Consider the following 23,908-nt stretch of genomic DNA (forward strand, 5'->3'; position numbering starts at 1 on the left):
ACACTGCAGAAACAGACCATTCAGCCCACAGCATCTGCACTGAACATGATGCCATTAAACTAATCTCTCTGTCTGCCCTCCATTCCCTGCATATCCATGTGCCTATCTAAAAGTCAGTTAAACTATTTCAATAGACGATAGAATATAGATGCAGGAGTAAGCCATTCGGCCCTTCGAGCCTGCACCGCCGTTCACCGTGATCATGGCTGGTCATCCACAATCAGTACCCCGTTCCTGCCTTCTCCCCATATTTCAGTAAGGGATTTCATAAACTCCATAATGGTAGGCTGATCTGTAAGATTAAGATGCATGGGATCCACAGTAAATTGATAGTTTGGATTCAGAAACATTTTATTTATCACAACTACTCCATGCCCTTAACCCTTTCCCGATCTAAATCCATAAGTATTGCCCTCGATCTCTTTATCCAAGTTTGCTTGTACAGCCTGTCTTGAAATACTTCCTTGCTGTTTATCTCTACCAGTCCCTGGGGAACTGAGTTCCACAGTCATTATATTTTTTCTGCTGGATTTCTTCTCAACTATCTTACATCTGCAGCTTATAGTTACACTATTCCCCACAGAAAGAAACATTCTGCATTTCAACTTTCATAATTTTAAAGGCTTCTATAAGGTCATCCCTGAGCTTTCTCCAGAAGGAGTAGAAGCAGTCTGTTTATCCTTTCCTATTACATATGTCTTTGCTTTTCTGGCATCATCTTGTAAATTTGTAAATCTCTCTCCAGCGCCTCCCACATCTATTGGCAACTAGGATTGAGCACTGTTGGATCTGATGGTGTACACCAATCATTAATTCTTTTAGAACATGCCACTCATCAGCAAATGGCATTTGTAAGTGCCAGTCTGTGATTTTACTCCAGACATATATTTCTGAGCGCTCTTACTTTCTGAAACATATTTTCATCTCACACTTTGTTTGAGGACCTTGCAAACAATGTGCTTTCACTGGTCATTCCACTGTTCATTAACCTAAGCGCCTCCTTGATTTTACATTTGTACAATTCTCTTCAAATAATACCTATGGTCTCACTCTCTTATATCTGAAATTTCCTGGCAGACACCTGCGCTCCTTGTCCGTGTCTGAATTTAATTGTTCCTCCATTGGTGGCTATACATACAGCCTTGATTTCCTGAAGCTTTAGGATTTGCAACCCAAATCTATTCACTTCTATATCTGTTATCACCTTGGAGATGCTCCTTAATTCATCATATGATCACCCTCCTCCCATGTGACCTAATATCTCCCAACATGGCTCAGTGTTGCCTGCTGCCTGTTGTGCCTTTGGTCTTTAGGGCAGCGATGAAGCTTCTTCATCTTGGTTTGTTTCTGCCTCATCGTAGAACGTAGAACATTGAACAGTACAGCGCAGGAAGAGGCCTTCTGCCCACTATGCTGGAAAATGTAAAGACAGCGATGTAGCTATGTCTTGCCACACAGTCATAATTAAAGAGAGAGGATGAGCACACAGCCTTGAGGTGCTCCTGCATCAAGGAGGAAGCTTGTTGCTATCCATACTGATTATGACCGTCACTGAGAAAGTCGAGGATCTAATTGCAAAGGGATGAGCAGCGACGTACTTCTCTGAGTTTGATACTATATTTGGAGGGTATGATGGTGTTCAATACCATGCTTTAGCTGGTGAACAACAGCCCAATATTGAGGGAATATTCCAATGGACTTGGTGGGAACACATTCCTCCACACATTTTCTTATGAAGTTGGTGCCAACTGTGAGGTATTCGTTCAGGTCCATTGGACATCATCCAGACTCCTGATGCTAAGCAATCAAGGAGTTGTTACTCTGATTCCCTTGACCACCTCTGTGCAATTCTCACTAGTTAAGCTGCGCTTTTCAATTGCTGCTTATATTCAGAAAGAAGGAGCACAGTCGGGTTGCCTGATTTTCCAAAGTGTGGGTGAGGGATGGAGCAACAGGTATCTTTGATGGAGGAGTAGCAGTGGTAGAAAGTTTAGTGTAAAGAACGGTGTAGGGAGGAAATGCAGAAGCCGGTTTAAACCAAAGACAGACACAAAATGCTGGTGTGGGTCAGTGGAACAGGCAGCTTCTCTGGAGAAAAGGAATAGGTGACAGAAGAAGGGTCTCGACCAGAAACATCACCTATTCCTTTTCTCCAGGGATGCTGCCTCTCCCACTGAGTTCCTCCAGCTTTTTGTGTCTGTCTTTTGTTTTTAAAAATGTTTAGTTTAGTTTATTACTGTCACATGTGCTTTACAGTGAAAAGCTTTTGTTTCCATGCTATTCAGTCAACAAAAATACTGTACATGAATACAATCAATCCATCCACAGTGCACACGATGAAAGGGTACAACCAGATAAAGTCCACATGATGAAGTCCGCTAAAGTTCCTCTTGCCTGGTGGAACAGGGGAGATGAGGGAGTGATCCTTGATTATGCTGGTGGCCTTGCCGTGGCAGCATGAAGTGTAGATGGAGTCAATGGAAGAAATGTTGTTTTGCATGATGGTCTGGGCTACATCCATAACTCTACATATTGAGGTCTTGGATGGAACTATTCCCAAACCAGGCTGTGATGCATCCCGATGAAATGCTTTCTATGGCGCATCTGTAGAAGTTGTTGAGGGGTGTTGGGGACAGGCTGAACTTCCTAAGCCTTCTAAGGAAGTGAAGGCATTGCTTCAATATTGCTGGTCCAGGATAAATTGCTGGTGATATTTATTCCTAGGAACTTGAAGCCTTTGACCATCTCTTCTTTGGTACTATCAATGTATACCAGCATGTGTAGCGAGCGTAGAATGCATTATTCATCAGGGAGGGTTGTACTATCATCTACGCTGCTGTCTGACTTTGCTTTGTAGCCTGTTACAGTATTCAGGCCTTGCCACAATTGATGGGTAATCAAGTGATTACTTGACTACCCATCAATCGTGGCAAGGCCTGAGGTTTGTCACAGTATTGTCTCTTGGCCAAATACCGGACATTTTATCCTCTGGTGCAGCTAACTAACATGCTGGTAGTAGTTAGGAAGTGACTTTCTCAACGTAACCTTGTAGAAGCCCTGGATTTAATGGGAAAGGCGAGAGTACATGCTGCCTGGTGTTTGTTGACCATGCAGCTCCTTCAGTGCTAGCCGAACATCTGCTTGGGACAGGATTTAGACCTTCATGATGATACTGCTAGATATTCCAGGTGCAGGAAGCAGGTGTTAGACAAGACCACCACATCTGAGCCCCACAACAAGTTTACTATGAGGCACACGCTGCCGCCTCTCCCTTTTCCTGATGCAGTTTGGTCCGTGAAATGGACAATGAAATCATCAGCCTGAAGAGCTGGGTCTGGAGAGCTGAGGGCGAGTCATGTCTCTCATGTCCCTGGTAAAGTAGACTTGCCCTTTGGTCCTCAATCTTATTTACTGGGCACTGTACATTGGTCAGTATGATGTTAGGTAGTCCCTGGCTCTTTATTCTTATTTGCAGGCTGCCCTGACAACCATGTTTCCAAGCACAATAGAGGCCTTCCTGTAGTTGCTGTAAATGTAAATCACAGGGTGAGGGATCTCCACTGCTGTCAGAAACTCTGTTGCCTTTGTAAACTTTGTTACCATCAGGTGATCACAATAGCGCTCATGCATTTAAATGTCTCGCAGCTGGTCTATTACACGACTCAATTGTGCTGCTTGTCCTGGCTAGCCTCACCACCCCAGCTGTTGATGCTGCCCAAGTCTGTGTTGATGGGAATATGACACCCTCTCTGTACTGGTGATGGTGAGGCAGTGCTGAAGGTTAGATTATCACATTTCAAGAGTGTTTTATGTGTGTTTATTTGTCATCTGCACCAGATATGAACCCGGACAATGAAATTCTTACCTACTGTGGTTTTACAGGCACATTATCATTTCATACAGGCGTCAAAGTATATCTATGTTTTGCAGCTGATTTCCATCTAATTTGCTGCTGAATGCACTGAGTTCACTTGTTTCTGTTGCACCTGGTTTGTGATGGGAGGGCGAGATAATCTGCAAAATTAAGCTCTTCAAGGAATGAGAAGGAAATGCACCTGATCTTTGATGCATCTTCATTTGTGCACTACATTTGTGCACTACATTTGTGCACTACATTTGTGCACTACATTTGTGCACTACATTTGTGCACTACATTTGTGCACTACATTTGTGCACTACATTTGTGCACTACATTTGTGCAATTGTAGACACTACAGAGGACACGCCCCCTGTCAAGCGCGTTTTCCACTTCCACACTGGGCCCCACAGTGATCAGCAGAGCATTTAAACTTGGAGTAGAACCTTTGGCAGAGTGGTCCTGTAAATGCTGATGAAAGCCTCCTCAAAGCCTCTGAAGTTTATGTGATTTGCCATGGTCATTGTAAACACATTTCCATTATGTATCATAGAGTAGTGAGTTGGTCTGCACACCCACCCTCTTTCTGAAAGCCACCTGGCTCCTTTCTGAGATTGCCAACACCAGCTTCTGTCGTATGCTCAACAATGATCTTATTCAATACTTCAATAAAAAACTATTGGATAACCATTCTATCCAGTTTGTGTCGGACAGGCCAGTTTTGATGTAAGGTCATTGACTTGTAATGTTAATTCGATGATTCTCTACCCACAGATTCTACCTGACCTACCGATTATTTCTAACATTCCCATCTGTTGCAGATTGCTAGCAATTGCTTTCACAGCTCCTGCTTTTCAGAGTTCTTGCATTTTTTCCCCTCTCCCCATCTTCAGTCACCTATTTATAACTTTGCAGCAATTGCAGTCTTTTGCTTTTGAATGAAATGAAGATAGTCAATGAAACTCATCCTGCCACATTTTGTGGTAGTTTGCTTCAAAGCAAGGATAACAAGTGTGCATGGGTTTAGGTGAGAGGGGGAAAGTTTAAAGGGGATGTGCATGACAAGATTTGTTTACACAGAGAGTGGTGGCTACCTGGAACACGCTGCCAGGGATGGGGATGGAAGCAACTCTTGAGAGGCATTTAAACAGACACATGACACAGGGGGTATGGAGAGAAGGAGGAACGGGGTACTGATTGTAAATGATCAGCCATGATCACATTGAATGGCGGTGCTGGCTCGTAGGGCCGAAAGGCCTACTCCTGCACCTATTGTCTATTGTCTATTGTCATGAACAGACAGAGGATGGAAGAATACAGATCATGTGTAGGCAGATGGAATTAGATTGGCATCATGGTTGACACAGACATGGTGGACCAAAGGGGTTATTTCTGTACTATACTGTACTATACTGGGAGATGAGGGAGTGATCCTTGATTATGCTGGTGACCTTGCCGTAGCAGCATGAAGTGTAGATGGAGTCAATGGAAGAGAGGTTGTTTTGCATGATGGTCTGGGCTACATCCATAACTCTACATATTGAGGTCTTGGATGGAACTATTCCCAAACCAGGCTGTGACGCATCCCGATGAAATGCTTTCTACGGCACATCTGTAGAAGTTGTTGAGGGGTGTTGGGGACAGGCTGAACTTCCTAAGCCTTCTAAGGAAGTGAAGGCATTGCTTCAATATTGCTGGTCCAGTATAAATTGCTGGTGATATTTATTCCTAGGAACGAAGCTTTTGACCATCTCTTCTTTGGTACTATCAATGTATACCAGCATGTGTAGCGAGCGTAGAATGCATTGTTCATCAGGCTTGGGCCCCAATTTTTGAATACATTAGCAAATACATATTGCTAATTTGGGTGACGGAACTAAATGCAGCATCTCCGAGTTTGCAGATGACATATAGCTGGAGGGTTGTGTGGGCTGTGAATTTTTTTTGCAGCGGCTCTAATGTGTATGGCAGATGCAGCTTATTGTTGATAGATAATAATAATAATAATAAGCATTTATTTTATATAGCGCTTTACCAGGTGCTCAAAGCGCTTTACAAAAACAGTCATAACATAAAAACAAACGGACAAACTATCCTGACGGAGAAGTGGCGAACAAATAGCGCCAGCGTCCTCTCACGTCAGGGTCCGGCAGTAGACAACAAAAAGCACAGGACACACAGATACAATTTTAACACAAACAGCCATCACAGTGATTGCTCCAGGCACACCCTCACTGTGATGGAAGGCAAAGAAAAGTCATTATCTCCTCCTCATTCTTCTCCCGTGGCGCCACGAGGCGATCGAGGCTCCCAACTTTTGAAGGGCGATGGAAAGTCCGAGGGCCGAGCCGAGCCGAGCAGGCCGATGAAGGTCCTGAGCCCCCACCGGGTGCCAGGCCACGCAGGGCGATCAGGGGCCTGCGAGCGGGTCGATCGTACCTCGTGCTCCGGGGCGGTCAAAGCTGCTACGGCTGGAGCTCCTGAAAGCCGGTCGCCAGCCAGGGACCTGCGAGCTCCCGATGTTGCGGTCTGCAGGGCCCACGGCCGAAGCCTCCGCTGTCGCAAGCCCTTAGGAAGGCGGAGGGTATGTTGACCTTAATGGCATGAGAATTTGAGTCCAGGAGTCAGAATGTCTTTCTAAGCTTATCCAGGGTCTTGGTGAGGTATCACCTGGAGTTTTGTGTGCAGTTTTGATCGAAGGAAGTGTGTTCTTGCCATGGAAGGAGTTCCACAGAGGTTTGCTGAATTAATTCCTGGGATGGGGTACTTACATTTGAAAAAGCATTGGTTCAATTAGACTAAAGTTCATTTACAGGAGTGAGATGGCATCTCATAGAAAGGTATAACATTCCAACAGAACTAGACTGGCTAAGATGCAGGATATTTCCCATGACCCGTGAGACTGGAATCAGGGTCAAAGCATCGGGATACGAGATCCAAGATCAGGAAGAATCTCTTCACCCAGAAAGTGTGAACCAGTAGAGTTTCTCCACGACAGAAAGTTGTGGAGTTCAAGTCAGTAAATATATTGAAGAAGTGATAGAGATTTTTCTGAATACTCAAGATTAATGGGGAGGAAGGGAACTGGATACTAAAATGGATGATCAATATTACCCAGACCAGACCTAAGGGTCTGAATGGCTTCCTGTGCTCTTTCTCTATACAGCTGTGTTCTGTCTGCTGGATCTTTGCTCCCTCTTTAGATAACTCCTTGTTCGGCTCGTGTGATGCAATTGCATGTCCATTCATTGCTGCCAATAGGTGTATTTGTGTGCCTCTGGTGGGTTTGTATGTTTACATTCTACAGTCAATACCTTTTAATTTTGTTAGTTTCATTTACCTCTCCTTTTTTTTTACCAGTTAATCAAGATCTGGCTATGTGAGTCCTCTTGGATAATATACCCGTGAAATTTCATTGGATGTTTTGGTGCAGTAAGGGTTATATATAAATACATATTTTATATTTGTCAACTGAACCTTGTATCCGTATCTTGCAGGTTAACGATGCCATTGGTAACGAGTGGCCTTGGATCTACTTTGTCAGCCTTATCCTGTTGGGATCATTCTTTGTGCTCAATCTGGTCCTTGGTGTTCTGAGTGGGTGAGTGGAAATCAGAAAAATCCCAGCATAATAGCAGTCATCTCCATCATACCAATGCCCATCAGTCTCCATGATAACAATGTATGATCCAGCCAGACTAATGTCGCACTCGTCCCTTCGATTTTCCTTAACAATTTAAATTTGGTTCAGATCTGGAAATAAGAGGATGTTATGGGTAAAAGTAAACAGTACCGCACAGGAATGAGCCCTCTGGCCCACCATATCTGTGCCGAGCATGACATCAAATTAAACTAATCGCTTCTGCCTGTTGGTGTTCATAATGCCTCCATTCCTTGCACATTCATGTGCCCATCTGCAAGCCCCTTAAACATGATAATCATATCTGCATCCATCACCAGCCCTGGCAGCTTGTTTCAGGCATGTAAGAAATCCCTGCCCCACACGTCTATTTTAGACTACCCCTCTAACCTTAAAGCTATGCCATCTAATATTTAACATTTGGGGAAAAGATTCTGGCAGTCGACCCTATCTGTGGCTCTCAAAAGTTGATAAACTTGTGTCATGTCACTCCTCAGTACTTCAAAGAAAACTATTCAAGTTTGTTCAATTTCTCCTTATAGCTAATACTCTCTAATCCAGGCAGCATCCTGGTGAATGAATTCTGCATCTTCTCCATCACCTCCGCAACCTTCCAGTAATGGGGTGACCAGAACAGCACACAATAATCCAAATAAATTCTAACCAAAATTTTATGAAGTTATTGTAGTTATTGAATTGTTCAAAATCGCAACATCGGAATGAAATGAATTGAATACGTTATTGTCACATGTGATAAGTTACAGTGAAATTCTGTGCTTGCATACCGTGCCAAGATATGCAAATAGTAGCCTAAGGGGAAGGGGATTATCACCATTATCCCTCATCCAGCCCAGCCTATAAATTGTTTGGTTCCACACCCATGGAGATGACCCATTGAGGCATACATGTTCAAACCATGGTTCCACAGGGCAACTAGACAATAATAGCCAATATTTACTTACTGACCTGGTGTGTGACATACTGTATATGTCATGGAGTGCAAACCAAATATCTTTTGTGGTATATTTACAGCCATAACAGAAACATAGCTGAGAAAAGCAGGCTCGGGCTAACTTTATTATTTGAAGTGAAGGAGAGTGAGAGATGTAAAAAATGCACAGTCTTTTTCCAAAGAAAGGAGGAAGCAAAAACTAGAGGACATAGGTTTAAGGTGAGAGGAAATATGTAAAAGGGATTAATCATCCCAATGATTCTTGCAATTCATCATCCGCAACAATTTCTGGAAGGTTGTTAGGGATCATTTCACTGATCACATGAACGCTAGTCACCGATTCCTTTCTTCACTGATGCTTCCCTCACCCAGAGTTTGTTTCAATCTTTCTGGAGTGTGGTACACTGATTTATTTTTCCTGTGACCATGATATGTTTAACAATTTCGGGGAGAGACATCCTTGAGAAATGCAACACAGAAACAATCCCTTTGGCACATCAATTCTGTGTCAACTATCCAACATTCAATTACACTAGTCCTACATTATTATTTATTTTTATTCACACCACATTTGATAATTTCCCCCTAGAATCTACCACTCACACATGCACACAAGAGGCAATTCACAGTGACCAATTAATTGACCAATCAGCCTGTCTCTGGGATGTGGGAGGAAACTGGAATATCCAGAGGAAACCCCCATGCTCATTGGGAGAACGAAATCCATGCAAAAGGCACCCGAGGTGACCGGGTCTCTTGTACTCTGAGAGATTGACTGTACCAGCTGGGCCTCGGGTTCACTACGCATTGTATCCTGTTGGCAGGCGTGGCAGACACAAGAGAACAGGGCAAAGTAATGATCTAAAATAAATTCCAAACGGTGCCATTTGTACAGTTGATTAGTTTGCAAGTGCACTCTGTTTTAATCGGACAGATCTTCCAGTCAGTACAAAAGTGACCATGTGTACTCACTTTAGCAGTAACTTGCTGACTGTTTGTACTCCAGGGAGTTCTCCAGGGAGAGAGAGAAAGCCAAGTCCCGAGGAGACTTCCAGAAGTTCAGGGAGAAGCAGCAGCTGGATGAAGATCTGAAAGGATACCTTGAGTGGATCACACACGCTGAGGATATTGATGTGGACCATGTCAGACATCGGGAAGGTGAGGTGCCAGGACGACAAACCATACGGTTCCTCGGGATCGTGAGCGTCTTAAAACACAATGTTGTATGTTATGTCAGCGACTTGGTTCTCTGTGAATGAAACAATAAGACCTAGTTCTAAGGCTGCATAATGATACAGCTTCAATTTAATCTTTTAGTTGATTAGCCTTCCACAACTTGTAATTTCACGCATGCAAGTGGGGATTGTTTTGAAATGTCCAAAACACAAAGACCACATCAACAACTTTAATATTGGTTACTGTCCGTGGTGTCGGAACAGAAAATATCTCTTAATCATGTAGTCCTGACCTCTTATGTTCTCCATCCTCAAACTGTCCTCTCTCTGGGTCAGATGGTTTCTGTGGAGACTCAGTCAGCATCTATGGAGAGGGAAACAGACTTACTTGTTCAGTTCAACAAACCTTCAAAAAAAGGTAATTTCCATTTCCAGCACCTGCAGCACATATTAATATGAAAGGGAAATCATGCTCAGCAAACCCATGGGAGCTTTTCAAGGTAATTAGTAAAATAACAAGGGAGAAGGACTGGATGTGGTGTGAAAATATTTTCAGAAGACTTTTTATAAGGTCCCATATATGGGGAAGTGTGCAAAATGAGATTGTGAGATACAATCTGTTCCTGCCAGAAGTGAGAATTCATTCACTGGCAGGAACAGATGGTATGAACAAATGACTTTTTTACTGGGTGGTTCTTAAAAACATTAGAATTGATTACTGTCTAAATGATGATAGGCTGGGAAAAGAGGGAATGATGATAGGCTGTTCAAGAGCCTGATGGTTGCTGACCGTGAAAACCGTGACCACCAGATTCAAGAAAAGCTTCTCAGCAACCATCAGGCTCTTGAACAGTGCACAACATGATGCTCTGCAACTATTACTCTATGGGGTTTGTCTTTGTACTATGGACTTCGGTTTTGCACTATTATGATTACCTAGTATTACTGTTATTAATTTATTTTATTATTGATTATATATATTTATCTGGTATTATTTTATTAGCAGGCCTGTTACGCTGCAGCAAGTAAGAATTTCATTGTTCTGTGGCCGGTACATATGACAATTAAACACTGTTGACACTCTTGCCTCCTGGATGCCGCAATGTTTGAGTTTTACTGTATTCCATTGAGAAATCTTTTTCATCATTTATTGATGCATTATATAACATTTTGTGCAGGCACGGCTGATATCTGCCCTTTGTCTCTGCCTCTATTCACTCTGCTTTTATGGTAACTATCTTCTGCAGTGTGCTCTGCATGTAATGTTCAGCTCCTTCTCATTTGACCAAATTTATCACATTCTCAACAGATGATCACCAAAGGGACACTTGCCTGCCACTGTTTACCACTTGCCTGATGCCTGAATGAAACATTACAATTTAATACATTTGAAGTCTAAATGCAAAGCACAAAATTAAATCTTAGTAAGAAATCAAAACCTCACAAATCATCGCACTATATTCTCAAGCTTTGCAATCTGTTGATATTGCACTTGCAAACTGTGACTACTTTGTATGTCCAGGCTGACAACATTACACACTACCTCACTGCTGTGGTAGTCCTGTACCGTTGGGAATGACTCCTTTTGGAAGAAATCTTAAACTGAGGCATTGGTTGCCAATACTGGTGCAGCTGATGCCCCATAGTGCCAGAGAACTGGGTTCAATCCTGACCTTCAGTGATGCCTTAGTGGACTTGGCATATCCTCCCTGTGAATCAGTCGATTTCCTCCAGTGGCCCTGGTTTCTTCCCACATCTTGAAGATGTGCAGGTTGGTGGGTTTGTTTCCCTCTGTAAACTTGGGCCAAGTTTGTGGATTAGTGGAGGAAATCTTGGAGAAATATATTTGGTATTGGTTTATTATGTCCACATGTACTGAGGTACAATTAAAAACTTGATTTGTCTGCTATCCAATGAAATCAAACCTTAAGGAGCCCAATCAAACCATACACAAGAACAACAGGTTGTGCAAAGAGAAAAATATACAGTGTGCCAAATGTAATGGTACAGCTGCAGATAAAGTGTAGATTGAAAATGTGCAGGGTCCTTAACGAAGTAGGTTGAATACAATACAATAGGATTAGTAGAAGGGCCTTAACCCAAAACGTCACCCATTCCTTCTCTCCAGAGATGCTGCCTGCCCTGCTGAGTTACTCCAGCATTTTGTGTCTATCTTCGATTTAAACCAGCATCTGCAGCTCCTTTCTGCACACAATAGGATTAGTGTAGGATTAGTGTGAATAGGTGCTTGTTGATTAGCAGGACCCTTGATATATGAGTCTGTCTAAAAGATCCCAGAGCACAATTTAAAGAAAAATAGGGCAGACTTGCAATGTTCTGGCCATATTGATGCTCAGACAAAATCACCATTGCTGATTATTTGCTGTCTGCATGATAGGGTTTTGTATTTGCTCTATTACTGCAGTGACTATTTTTCAAAGTACTTGCGAAATGCTATATAAATGCAAATTGTTCTTTCATAGAATCTTGTACACCAGATGTGCTCAAACTGCTGTAATCCAACACAAACCCACAATCCTTTGACTAAAATATGTGTGTAACCACAGAGTTACGGTAACACAATAAAAAATGACTTTGTCTCTGCCTCATTCTGCAGGAATATTGGCATCGGATGAAATTGGCTCCCTGGGCTCTCAGGAACTACTCAAGATGGAGGGAATGAGTCTGCTCTCACGTATCATGTAAGTCAGCACAGACTAACTGCTGCCTGCCTCTCACGATGTACTGTCAGAATGGTCAACAATGTGCACTTGTGCTGGCGTTAATGTGGGTGGTGATGAAAGAGGACAGGTGAAATGATACAATGAGAAGTTAGGGGTTTTTTTCTGATTGGATACAGTCGTAGCATTGGACTAGGAGGTAACTACAATATGTTAAATATTAATCTTGATATTATTAACTGTGCGTTGTGGATAATGCTACTGTCCCTAAGACAGATTGTTGATGATGTAAACACCACTAAAAGAAATGAGAATGTAATAAAATTGTGATAATCCAACATCCTTGGTAGTGCTGGAATGGCAGATTTTCTGGACTGTCAGATATTACTCCTAGTAATAGACCAACACTATTTAAATTCACCTTTTATTTGAGATACAGGAATAGATTTTCCAGTGAAATTAAAGGGCATGTGAGAAACGGCCCTACAGAGTTGAGGAGGAGTGTGGGAACAAACCCCAGTGAGGTTACAGGGAGTGTGGGAACCAGGGCCCTGGTGTGTTTTAAAGAATGTGGGAATTCAGGGCCTTGGTGTGTTTAAAATGAGCAGAGGGAACCATGGTCCTAGTGTGTGTAAAAGGAGTGTGCATACCAGGGCTTTGGTGTGTTAAAAGGAGCCTGGGAACCAGGGCCCGGGTGTGTTTAAGAGAAACGTTGGAACCAGAACCCCAGTGTGTTTAAAAGGAGTGATGGAACCAGGGCCCTGGTGAATCCAAAAGAAGAAGGGAACAGAACCCAGATGCTGAGCCATGTGAATTTTAAATAGTTTGTTCTCAGAGTTTTACGAAATGATGTAGACTGTCTGCTCTGAGGAAGTGCTGCATTGGTAGCAGTGATCTATATTCTGCTGTGTTCTTTCATAACCTGTAAACTTTCTAATTATACTGCCTATATTTTCATCCAAATCATTAATTTATATTGTTATCAAGAGGTTCCAGCATTGCTCCTTGCAGAACAACCACTGATCACAGAACTCCAGTCAGAAAAACATCCCTCACCACTACCTTCTGTCTTCTACGGCTCGGCCATACAGTAGCAGTGTCACAGCAAAGGAAATAGTCCTAAACTTCTTCTTCACTAAAACTAAAACTGCTCTATCCGTCTTTTAAGTGCTGACATATGTGGTACACAAGTTACCAGAAAGTATTCTGAGAGACAAGATATAAATGCATTTGTATAGATGGGCTGATATAGTAGTCAGCATGGTTTTGTACATGGAAAATTGTGTCTCACGAATCTGATTGAGTTTATTGAAAAAGTAACCAACAAGGTTGATGAAGACAAAGCTGTAAACGTTCAGCAAGATATTTGATTAGGGTCCACTTGCTAGGCTGTCCTGGAAGGTTAGATCACATGGGATGGAGGGAGACCTAGATTACTGGATAGAGAATTTGCTTTATGGAAGGAAACAGAGGAAGATTGTGAAAGATTGTTTCTTGGACTGGAAGCCTGTGACTAGTGGTGTGCTTCAGGGATCGGTGCTGGGCCCATTGCTGTTTGTAGTTTATGATACAAGTTGGATGAGAATGTACAAGGCATGATTAGTAAGTTTGCAGATTACACCAAAGTGGGTAGTATTATTGAGAGCGATGATGATTATCAAAAATTACAGCAGGATCTTGATCAGTTCGGCAAATGGGCTGAGGAATGGTTAATGGGGTTTAATGCAGATAAGTGTGAGGAGTTGCATTTTGGGAAGCAAACCAGGGCAGGGCCTTTACAGTGAATGGATGGAGTCTGGGGTGTGTTGTAGAGCAGAGGGATCTAGGAGTGCAGGTACATGGTTCCTTGAAAGTGACATCACAGATAGAAATGGTGATCAAGAAGGCATTCGGCACATTGGCCTTCATCGGTCAATGTATTGAGTATGGAAGTTAGAATGTTAAGTTACAGTTGTTCAAGAAGTTGGTGAGGCTGGATTTGGAGTACAGTGTTCAATTTTAGTCACCCTGCTCTTGGAAATAAGTGTTAAGCTGGAAAATGTGCAGAGCAGATTTACGAGAATGTTTAAGAAGGATACCGTAGATGAGGTTGGAGGTGATGCAAGTGAACCTCTGCCTAACCTGAAAGGACTGTCGTAGTCCCTGGACAGAGTCGAGGGAGGAGGTATAGCGACAGGTGTTGCATCTGCAGTAATCGCAGGAGAAGGTACTTGGGAAGGGGGTGGTTTGGGTGGGAAGGGATGAGTTAACCAGGGAGTTGCAGAGCGAAAGGTCTCTGCGGAAGGCAGAAAAGGGTGAAGATTGGAAAATGTGGCTCGTGGTGGGATCTCGTTGGAGGTGGCAGAAATTTTGGAGGATTATGTGTTGTATGCGACGGCTGATGAGGTGGAAGGTAAGGACTAGGGGGTCTCTGTCTCTGTTGCGACAAGGTGGGGAAGGAGCAAGGGTGGAGCTGCAGGGCTCTCAATCCAAGAGTGTTGAGAGGGAGGGGAGGATTTGTCACAGGGGAGGAATAAACGGAGGCTTACGTACATGCACAAATCAACAAAGATAGTTGGAGTGATCTCTGTTGGCTTCCCACAGCTGGCGATGTCAAAGATGCAACCCAATATTCAGGAGGAAATGCAGAGAGCTGGTGAAATCCGACTTCTTCTACTGGCTGGTGATATTCTTGGTTTTCCTCAATACACTAATGTTAGCTTTAGAGCATCACCATCAGGCCGACTCGCTGACTGATGTTCAAGGTAAGAACAGAATGGATGGCATGCAACTCCCACTCTGTCTAGTTCCTGATGCAGAGAAACTGTGTACAATTCCATCGTGGGCCATAGGGCCATGAGCCTCCATGCCCTCTCCCAAATCCAGTTGCAGGTATCCATGCATTGGCTACAAACATTCCTTCTTTCAGTTATTTCTGTCCCTGTATTAATTTCACAGTGTTTCTTCCTGCTATTGTCACTCTTTCTATTGATCTTGTGTTAACATGAGGCTGGCCTTTAGTGTCCGTTAATATCACTCTCTTGCTTTCTACCTCTCTATTAAACATTCTCTTGATCCTGCTCTCCTTGCTTCCTCACTTCTTCAACCATAGAAAATAGTTGAAGCAAGTATAATAATAATATTTAAAAGACATTTGAATGGGTACATAGATAGGAAATGTTTAGAGTAGTCAAACACCAGCAAGTGGGACTAGCTTAAATGGGCATCTTGATTGAATTGGATGGGTTTGGCCGAAGGATCTGTTTTCCTACTGTATGTCCTAATGACTCTATGACAATGGTTAATTTGCGGTATTATTATCTTTTCATCGTCCATGTTCTTTTATGCCATTCACACCTTTTATTGTTTTTAGTCTGTTAATATACCTCTTTCCATCCCATCTTCTCTGCTAATCCTGTTTATTCAATGTTCAACCCATCTCTTTTTCTCTCTGCTGATTTCTCTCACCTGTTGTCTCTGTGCTACCTTCTCCCTCTCTATATCTGTATTTGTGTTAATATTCAGTCTATTCCTCTGTCTTTCATGTCACAATCACCTTATCTCAATGGTACTCTGACGATTGCGACTCTCTCTGTAATTATCACGCTCGTAGTATAAATGTCATTCATGCTCTCTTTGTTAATATTCCTCTCGCAGCTCTTTGGCTCCATCAATATGATTATCTCTGTCAGCCACGATTCATTTGCTGTCAATTTCTCCTCAATTTGTGCCTCACTGTTGGCATAGTTTCACTCTCCCTTTCTATTCTTATGTGGGTTCTCATTCTCTTAATTGTCGTCTCTCCTTTGTCAATATCTCCCTTCATCCTGGCCTCTCCACGTTAATATCATTAGCGTGTGTAGCGTAATATCAATATGCTAACCCGACCTCAATGTTGTTTTTTAAATGTTTTTGACTAATATAATCCTCACTAAAGGAGGTCCCGCAGGTCCCGCTAACTGACTGTCCCTCTCCTCGTCCGGCCATCTTTGTGTCCCGAGGGGCACCTACTGCAACCGACCTTGATGGCACTGCAGGCATTACCCCGATTCACCCTCCTACCAGCCCAGGCTCTTCACATCCGACGTCTCCAGCTCGCTCCCGGTTACGCTGTCTGATGAGCCTTTGGGCGGGTTCACTGTCCGGCCGGCCGGGAAATCATTAATATATATTACAAATGACAGAGGTCCTAGAACTAATTCATGCAGAACACCACTGGGCATAGACCTCCAGTCAGAATGATGACCCTCTTCCACTACCCTTTGACGTCTATGGCCATGCCAATTTTGAATCAATCTGACAAGTCTCCATGATTCCCATGTGCCTTAATTTTTGGATCAGAAAAAGAACAAAGAGAAGCATGTGCCAGTAAAGCTTCATACTATAGAAAAGTATAGGAATTAAATTAAAAGAGAGAACACTCTCCAGTACATTCCCTCCCTGTGTTAACATTACTTTCTTTCCACCATACTTGCTCCCTATATTAATATAACTCTCCCTACCTCACTCACTCAACCTCTCTCTTCCCCCTGTGATAACATCATTCTCTCTTGTCCTTTCTTTTCCCTGTCATTTTCACTCTGCGTACCCAGCCATCTGTCCATGTTAATCTTTCCTTTCTTCCTTTTATACTATCTATCCCTCCAAGCCTCTCACTTATTCATTCTCTCTTTCTTTCTTGTACTGCAGACATTGCCAACAAGGTGCTCTTGTCCTTGTTCACAGTGGAGATGATCTTGAAGATATATAGCCTGGGTCTGCAGGCCTACTTTGTCTCTCTCTTTAACAGGTTTGACTGCTTAGTGGTGTGTGTAGGAATCCTGGAGACGATCCTGGTGGAGGTGCAAGTAATGTCTCCGCTGGGAATTTCCGTTCTCCGTTGTATCCGACTCTTGAGGATCTTCAAAATCACCAGGTTTGTAGGACCATGAAGTCCATGTAAAAATGTTATAACAATTCAGTGGTCAGTTACTGATAGTTCTGCTATAATACAGTACTTGTGTTTCTAAGTAAACTTGCATAAAGGACAATCGTGTTATAAAAATGATTATGTCAAAGGGGAAGAGGGGGTTGGGAGCTAAAGCTTTGCAGACGCGCAATAACACTTTTTCTGGCATTATCTTCAAAAATAAGCCGCTTAATAGCTCTGGGTTTATTTTTTTAACTGCAACCTAACAATGAATGAATGAATGAATGAATGAATGAATGAATAAGTTTATTGGCCAAATATGCATATACAAGGAATGTGCCTTAGTGCTTCGCTCACAAATGACAACACAAACATACAGTTAACAATTAGGAATAAAGCATAACCACATCAAAACAATAAGGATACAACATTATGGTCTAAACATGTGGGTGAAAATAAACCAGAGCAAAAAAGAGACTACAGACTTTGGTTATTGAGTAGAACTATCACTCGTGGAAAAAAGCTGTTTTTATGTCTGGCTGTGGCTGCTTTGACAGTCCGGAGTCGCCTTCCAGAAAGAAGTGCTTCGAAGAGTTTGTGGCCAGGGTGAGAGGGGTCAGAGATGATCTTGCCCGCTCGCTTCCTGGCCCTTGCTGTGTACAGTTCGTCAATGGGGGGAAGGTTGCAGCCAACAACTTTCTCAGCTGTGCGAACGATCCGTTGCAGCCTCCGGATGTCGTGCTTGGTGGCTGAGCCAAACCAGACCATGATGGAGAAGGTGAGGACAGACTCAATGATAGCAGTATAGAATTGGACCATCATTGCCTGTGGCAGATTGTGTTTCTTCAGTTGCCGCAGGAAGTACATCCTCTGTTGGGCCTTTTTGACTGTGGAGTGGCCACTTAGTGGCCCCCCATTTAAGGTCCCTGGAGATGATGGTTCCAAGGAACTTAAATGACTCCACAGATGTGTCTATGGTGTTGTTGATGGTGAGTGGGGGGAGGGGAGGGGGATCTCTTCCAAAGTCTACAATTAGTTCCACAATTAGTTGAGAGCATTGAGCTCTAGGTTGTTGCGATGGCACCAGGATGCCAGCTGTGTCACTTCCCCTCTGTAGGCAGATTCCTCCCCATCCTGGATCAGTCCAATCAGTGTAATGTCATCCGCAAACTTGAGGAGCTTGACAGAGGAGTCTGTGGAGGTGCAGTCGTTGGTGTAGAGAGAGTAAAGGAGAGGGGAGAGTACGCAGCCTTGCGGTGCTCCTATGCTGAGGGTCTGCGGGTCCGAGATGTGCTTTCCCAGCCTCACATGCTGCTTCCTGTCCGTCAGGAAGTTGATGATCCACTGACAGAGGGGTTCAGGCACAGTCAGCTGGGAGAGTTTGTAGTGTAGTAGCTCTGGCACAATGGTGTTAAAAGCAGAGCTAAATTCTACAAACAGAATCCTGGCATAGGTCTCCTTGCGGTCTAGGTGCTGGAGGATGAAGTGCAGGCCTAGATTGACTACATCGTCCACCGATCTATTGGCCCTATATGCAAACTGCAGGGGGTCCAGCAGGGAGTTTGTGATGTTTTTCAGCTGGGCCAGCACAAGTCTTTCAAAGGTCTTCATAACTACAGAGGTAAGTGCGACAGGCCTGTAGTCATCAACAATGCTAACGGTTATATCATTGACATTGTTTAACAATATATCATTGCACAAATATCAATAGAACTAATCCCTTGTCATCTTCAATTGCCATCTGTGGTGAAACTGACAGCCTATATTCTTAAAAGACAATGACATCTAATTAATGTGGAAAAGTTACATGGAAACAGATTTTTCCCCAGATTTTTTTTTCACAGGGCAGTTTTTTTCCACTTGTCCATTTTGAAACAAACATTTAAGTAGTTTTCAAGTTCCTGATCGAAATTGTGTTCTAACCAATTTGTCGCACATATTACAAATAACATTCCCTAATTCATCAGTCATATTATATCCAATTCTCAATCTGGAAACATACGCAGAACTATCTGTGCTGATGATATCTGGGTCCTCTTTCATTTTCATAACTAATAATGCTCAATGCTCTAATAGAGCTAAGTTGTATAATTATTAACCAAGCAAGACCGGCTCAGGAAGACATCAATGGAAAACCTTACGTAAGATAAATTTAAAGGGATGACAACGATTAATGGTACAAGGATGTAGGCTAAAGCTTCTGGGGATCATTATTCATTACTTCTACCCACTGATGTATCAGTTTTGCTAAGTCTCTTGGAGATTTAAGTCAAGTCGAGTTGTGTTTATTGTCATATGCACAAGAATGGCAAGGAATAGGTGCAATTAAAATGTTGCTTGCAGCAGCATTACAGCAGGCACATAGAGTCAGACAATTTGCCAAAACACAAAACATACATAATTTACACAAGCTTCACAAGACAGTGAAAAGTAAAAGACTGCTAAAAACAAGACATTAGAGAAAACACAATTATAAAACAAATCCATGGTAGTTCAAGTGGCAATCTGTAGTATTCCGTTGCGGAGGTAGGATTAGGATTATACACTGTGGTTTAAGAAGCAGTTGGTTGTGGCAGTTCCTGAACCCTGTGGTGTTGGACTTCAGGCTTCTGTATCTCCTGCCCGATGGTGGCAGTGAGAAGAGGGCATGGCCTGGCTGGAGAGAATCTTTGATGACAGATGCCACCTTCGTTAGGCACAGCCTCATGTGGGAGATGGTGGGAGGGCTGCGTCTGTGTTGGATCAGGCTGTGCCCAGTACCCTCTGCTGCCTCCTACTGTCCTGTGTGTGAGCAGACAAAGTGAGAAGAGGACGGATAAGGAAAGCCTGAGGCTACGGTTTAATGTTGCTTCCTCTTTCATGAAACTTGGTGGAAAAAATGAGGAGACAAATAATAACTTTGGAAGGAATACAGAACACCTGGGATGTTTCTGCATTAATACTTGCAGTCGGGAAGATGCAGAAAGCTCAGAGCTATACGTAGCTATATGTAGCAGGCCCAAGCAGAGGCAGGAGTTTGAGCAATTCGAGGGCTTAATTTCTGGGAATCAAGTTGGGATGCATAAAGAGTATCAGTTCAAGATTGGATTTGTGGTAAGTTATTAAAAAGGATATGGGTAAAACCAGAACCATGGTTCTAAACTGAGATAGACTGACAAGTAATTCAGCAAAACTGAATTAGAATCAGCAACCTGATGGGGGACCATGTACGGAGCAATTGGGGGCATTCATGAAGAAGATTTGCGGGCTTCAGGAGAAACGTAAACGGTTGGAACTGGCAAATGTGGAGTCTCTGGGATGACTTAATGCATAATGGGTAAGATACAGTTTTATCTGTCATATACAGCAGATATGAGCTGGACCAATTGCATTCAAAATTGCTGGAGCATAACAGGGACATTAGAAACAAAATGATCAGTACTTCTGAGTAAGACAATAATAGTAAAAATACCAAAGCACAGAGAGCAACCATAGTGGTGCAAGGTCAGTAGCAGCTCAGTGCTCAGGTACGGTTGTGGTTAGGTTCCTGTAGAGTGGTCCAAGAACCTGATGGTTGATATGAAGAAGCTGTTCTTGAACCTTGGAGGCAAAGGTTTTCTAACATCTGTACCTTCTTCCCAATGGCAGAGAAGCGAGTGTGGCTGGGATGGAGTGGGTCTTTGATGATATTGGCTGCCTTCTTGATGCTGTGCTTCATGTAGATCCCTTTGATGGTGGGGAGGTCAATCACCATAATGGACCGAGCAATTTCCACGACTTACTGCAGTCTTTTATTTTTGGGCTTTCAGGTTACTGAACCAGGCAGTGATGCAATCAGTCAGTTTGCTCTCCACTGTAATCCTCTTGATGTTTGATAGAGTATTCAGTGACATGCTGAATCTCCTGACACTTCTGAGGAATGAGGTTCTCATGTGAAACGTCAATTGGTTAATGCTACAGAAAGCTGAAAGGAGCATGTCGAGTGCAGGTGCAAAATTAAAAGGGAAACTTAGGAAAGCACAAGGAGGGTACAAAAATACAGAAAATAACCCCAATTTGATTTGATCAGGGTATCTATCAGGTGGCAGAGTACTTTGTTAAGGCTCTTAATGAATGCTTCAAGTCATAATGCCATACAGTATGGAAACATGCCCTTTGGCCAAACCTGTCGATGCCGACCTTGTTGGCATTCTGGGCGAGTTCCTTTTCTTGCATTTGGCCCAAATTGTCGGCATTTGGCCCTTTGTGGCTGTCGCAACAGAGGGGGTGATCCTTATGTTTCAGCCAAGGGAAGACACTGGATGAAATAAATATAGTACGAGAGGAAATATTAAAAGGGATACTCTTTGAAAGGAGACACATCACCTGGCCCTAATGAACTGCTGTTCAGCAATCCTCCAACATAAGTCCTGTAGCCAGGGAACAATGGAAAATGATTGTCATCGGCTTCATAACACGCTTCCCCCACAGGTTTTCTGGCTAATTGCATAGAGTGCAACAAGATAACGTGGAAGAGTAGAGCCATTGGATGGAGGTGGGGCATTTGGATAAGATTCTAACCAGTCTGTGACCATCTCAGAAAAGCTGGGGAGCAATGCCTGATTAATTTGGTTGTAAATATTTTTGACGGGATCTTTTTCTGTAGCATTGGATACAATCTGCATGGAATTTTAATGTGTCTTTTCCACGGCACTGTCAGGCATGGTGATCAAACAAGGTAAAGGCACTTGGGACCCACTGGTGAGTGATAAATTGGCTCCTAAATTGGCAGTGACAGGAAGCACAGTTTGATTAATTTTATTGTGACTGCAAAGCTGTTTTTAGAAGAGTTCCACAGGCTCACCACATGGTCTCTTGGTATATCTAAGTGGCACAATAACGAAGTTTGTACATGACATAAAACTTGGCTGCATGACGGACAATGGAGAGAAAAGCTTCAGACTGTAAGAAGATCTCGATGTTCTGGCCATTTAGGTAGGGGAATGGAAATTAAAAGGTAATTGTGAAAAGTTAATGCATTTGAGGAGGTGCAACAAGGCAAAGCAATGTTTGATCAATGGAAGGGTACTGAACGATGCAGAGAATCTGGACAGTCTGGTGTGTAGGTCCACTAAAGGTTATAGACATTAAAAGCCATATTTCCTTTACTAACTACAATACAACAGCAAAAAAGAAATGCCAAAACTGGGTTGGCCACAGATGAAGCAATATATATTATTGCCTTCATCACATTATAGCTTGGATGTGAGTGCAGAGAACATTTATGACCATCTTAACAGACCAGAAAATGTTAGCTATAATGAAAGATTAGATAAACTTGTTTCCTTTGAAACAGAAGAAACTAATGAAGATTTAATTACAATACAATACAATACAATATATCTTTATTGTCATTGTACCCAGGGGTAATTGATCCATATAAAATTATGAGTGGAGGCCAGTTCGTTGGATGCTTTCAAGAGAGAGCTGGATAGAGCTCTTAAGGATAGCGGAGTGAGGGGGTATGGGGAGAAGGCAGGAACGGGGTACTGATTGAGAGTGATCAGCCATGATCGCATTGAATGGCGGTGCTGGCTCGAAGGGCTGAATGGCCTACTCCTGCACCTATTGTCTATTGTCTATGAGGGCTTAGAGGAAGTAAATGGGAAGGATTTAATTCTGTCTCCATGCTTTATCTCTCTATAACTCTATGTAAGGGCCATCTCGAATTGTGAGTGAGTGGGAATAGAGGGGATGAATGTCATACTGACAACCCTGCACTGACTGGCATCCAACACTCCAGCTTGCCAAGTTAGGACCGTGAGAACACAAGATTAGGAAAATAAAGTGCAATGGGCCACACAGTCCTTTGGCTCATACACAGCACTCACGTCTGTTGTGCTGTCAGTTCATTCACCCTGTTATTAAGACTCTGAGCATTTGGATAAAGAGCATTACATTTTACTATATTCCTTTACATTGACACAATTTTCTGCTGCATGTTTACTGTTATGTATTCTGTCCAATTCTGCCATGTTTTACCATTATTTTTAATTATATCACTTTTTCCTTTCTGTTTAATTTTCTCAATTTAGCCTTAACCTACACTCTACCCATTAACCAAGAGTGTTTATATTCATATATGAATCGGAACATTGAAATTCACATTTGCATTGGCTTTATTGGCACATTAGATGCAACAACATCAAAAATATATACATTACATTTTTAGTTATTCTAACTAAAGTAGACCACGTTAGCGCAAAAAAACTAATAGATCAAACTAATATATCAAACAACACTGCAAAGATCAGTGTTGTGGTGGAGTTGTGGTTAGGGTAATGATTCAAGAACTGTTCATGAACCTGCAGGTAATGGTTCTTGGGCTCCTGTACCACACACAGCATGATACACACTTTATTATACTGCAAGCAATACACAAATGTTCACTATATTCTGGACATCTGAAGTGACCATTTAGCAAGCATGAAAAATTGAGACAATTGATTTGGGTAGGATTTGGGACAAAATCCCTACTAATAGGATATTCCCAATCTTGCTTGCTCATCCTAATAATGTAAACACTCATAAACCTGTGGCATCTGCTGCCAAGAAGGAGAATGCAGATTCCCCTGCATACTGTTGTTTGCCAGCCTGACTTGGTTAGCAATATCTTGTAACTCACCAGCAGTGTGCTGTTTTGTGCCTTGATGTGTTTATAGTTTTGCTGATGTTTCAGAAACTATGATTTCTCCTCT

General features: G+C 42.6%; 2 protein-coding genes across 2 annotated transcripts in view; both read left to right on the forward strand.

Annotated features, from left to right (window-relative positions):
* The window catches only part of LOC144605222 (voltage-dependent L-type calcium channel subunit alpha-1D-like), a 39,504-nt gene extending 28,524 nt beyond the window's left edge, over nucleotides 1-10,980 (forward strand). Inside the window, exons 6-9 of the mRNA XM_078420322.1 lie at nucleotides 3,476-3,546; nucleotides 7,354-7,457; nucleotides 9,455-9,647; nucleotides 10,933-10,980. Of these exons, the coding sequence (XP_078276448.1) occupies nucleotides 3,476-3,546; nucleotides 7,354-7,457; nucleotides 9,455-9,647; nucleotides 10,933-10,980 (416 nt within the window). The remainder of the gene's footprint in view (nucleotides 1-3,475; nucleotides 3,547-7,353; nucleotides 7,458-9,454; nucleotides 9,648-10,932) is intronic.
* LOC144605310 (voltage-dependent L-type calcium channel subunit alpha-1S-like) overlaps nucleotides 8,601-23,908 on the forward strand; it is an 86,510-nt gene continuing 71,202 nt past the window's right edge. Inside the window, exons 1-5 of the mRNA XM_078420428.1 lie at nucleotides 8,601-8,667; nucleotides 9,455-9,606; nucleotides 12,241-12,325; nucleotides 14,888-15,048; nucleotides 16,973-17,198. Of these exons, the coding sequence (XP_078276554.1) occupies nucleotides 12,294-12,325; nucleotides 14,888-15,048; nucleotides 16,973-17,198 (419 nt within the window). The 5' untranslated portion in view covers nucleotides 8,601-8,667; nucleotides 9,455-9,606; nucleotides 12,241-12,293. The remainder of the gene's footprint in view (nucleotides 8,668-9,454; nucleotides 9,607-12,240; nucleotides 12,326-14,887; nucleotides 15,049-16,972; nucleotides 17,199-23,908) is intronic.

This window comes from Rhinoraja longicauda, chromosome 24, assembly GCF_053455715.1.
Source record: "Rhinoraja longicauda isolate Sanriku21f chromosome 24, sRhiLon1.1, whole genome shotgun sequence".
Classification (NCBI taxonomy): domain Eukaryota; kingdom Metazoa; phylum Chordata; class Chondrichthyes; order Rajiformes; family Arhynchobatidae; genus Rhinoraja; species Rhinoraja longicauda.